The sequence below is a fragment of the Monodon monoceros genome, unplaced genomic scaffold (assembly GCF_005190385.1).
Source record: "Monodon monoceros isolate NGI ecotype Baffin Bay Population unplaced genomic scaffold, NGI_Narwhal_1 Super_Scaffold_10, whole genome shotgun sequence".
NCBI classification, from domain to species: Eukaryota; Metazoa; Chordata; class Mammalia; order Artiodactyla; family Monodontidae; genus Monodon; species Monodon monoceros.
In genome coordinates this window covers 56,862,655-56,864,374 of record NW_021703766.1, presented here as the reverse complement: position 1 = coordinate 56,864,374, position 1,720 = coordinate 56,862,655, and the positions used below count along the sequence as shown (strand labels likewise).

At 47.2% G+C, this 1,720-nt stretch overlaps 1 protein-coding gene across 1 annotated transcript; it reads right to left on the bottom strand.

The window, feature by feature from the left end:
• Positions 1-236: 236 nt before the first annotated feature.
• Positions 237-1,720, bottom strand: LOC114903628 (vomeronasal type-1 receptor 1-like; the record flags this gene model as incomplete). The annotated part of the gene is made up of 2 exons (XM_029236610.1): positions 237-1,078; positions 1,457-1,720. Coding segments are annotated over 2 exons (942 nt in total), but the record flags the coding sequence as incomplete, so codon positions are not given.

Sequence of the window (1,720 nt, the reverse complement as noted above, 5' to 3'; positions counted from 1 at the left end):
TCTGGGAAGATCCCACATGCTGCGGAGCAACTAGACCCATGAGCCACAACTACTGAGCCTGTGCGTCTGGAGCCTGTACTCCGCGATAGTGAGAGGCCCATGCACCGTGATGAAGAGTGGCCCCCGCTTGCTGCAACTAGAGAAAGCCCTGGCATAGAAACGAAGACCCAACACAGCCAAAAATTAATTAATTAATTAATTAAAAAGAAAAACAACAAAAAAAACTGTCTCGGAGATGGGAGTTCCCTGCCAGTCCAGTGGTTAGGACTGTGCTTCCATTCCGGGGGCATGGGTTCGATCTCTGGTTGAGGAACTAAGATCCCACAAACTGAGCGGTGCTACCTCAGAGAACTGACACTTGGTAGATATTTGCATGTGAATAAAGAAGGAAACGGGTAATTTAGTGCCCTGTAGAGGACATATTACACCCTATGAAGAAAAAAGCAATCTTCAAAAAGCGTAACTTAGAGAAACGCGTGTCATGGGTGATGAGCACGAAGGGGCTGAGAATCGGGAAACATAAAGCCACGAACACAGATGTGTTCACCAGCCATTGGGCAGGATTCACACTTAAGACTACACAGAAAGTCAAAATGGAGGAAAGAGAATAAAGTAAAACAAAGAAGCTCACCAAGATTGGGATGGTGCCTGTGGCTCTGGCCTCGTGGGATGGTCTCAGGGAGAGGCTGTTGCTGTGAATGTGTTGGACTTGCTGCTTGTGTCTGTGCAGGACAAGGATCATGGAGCCACTAGCCCAGACCATGAGACACAAAAACACAATGAAAAATATTATCCTTGCCAGCAGTGAGCTTGTAATTTTGTCTGGAGTAGGCTCAGAACAGTATTCATATACTTTTCCCAAACTTACATTTTTGGTGTTGCTTAAGCCATGCACCTTTATAGCAACATGCACATTTACTAGTAGATTCAGGATCCAGTGAGAGGAACAGCAGAAGCCAGTGTACTTTGGGATTCTAATTTTGACCTCCATCCACTTAGAGCTACTGGGACAAAGTTGTTGTTGTTTTTTTTTTTTTTTGCGGTACTCGGGCCTCTCACTGTTGTGGCCTCTCCCGTTGCAGAGCACAGACTCTGGACGCACAGGATCAGCGCCCATGGCTCACAGGCCTAGCCGCTCCACGGCATGTGGGATCTTCCTGGACCGGGGCAAAAACCCGTGTCCCCTGCATCTGCTGGCGGACTCTCAACCACTGTGCCACCAGGGAAGCCCTTTTTTTTAAAAATATATCTTTATTGGAGTATAATTGCTTCACAATACTGTGTTAGTTTCTGTTGTACAACAAAGTGAATCAGCCATATGTATACATATACCCCCATATCACCTCCCTCTTGAGCCTCCCTCCCATCTTCCCTATCCCACCCCTCTCGGTCATCACAAAGCACCGAGCTGATCTCCCTGTGCTATGCTGCTGCTTCCCACTAGCTATCTGTTTTACATTTGGTAGTGTATATATGTCGATGCTACTCTCACTTCGCCCCAGCTTCCCCCTCCCCTCAGGAAGCCACCAAGGAGGCAGGTAGTGCTGAGGGAAACCCCTCTGGCTACTCTATGAAAATAGAACACAAGTTTATATCCAGTAACGACCAGGAAATATTTCAGTCCAAACACTGTCATTTCCTGAGGGATCCCCTTGGAGAAAAGAACTAAGCAGTTGGCTAGGACGAGTTGGTTGGGGATTTGTTCTGTGGGTCTGAGACT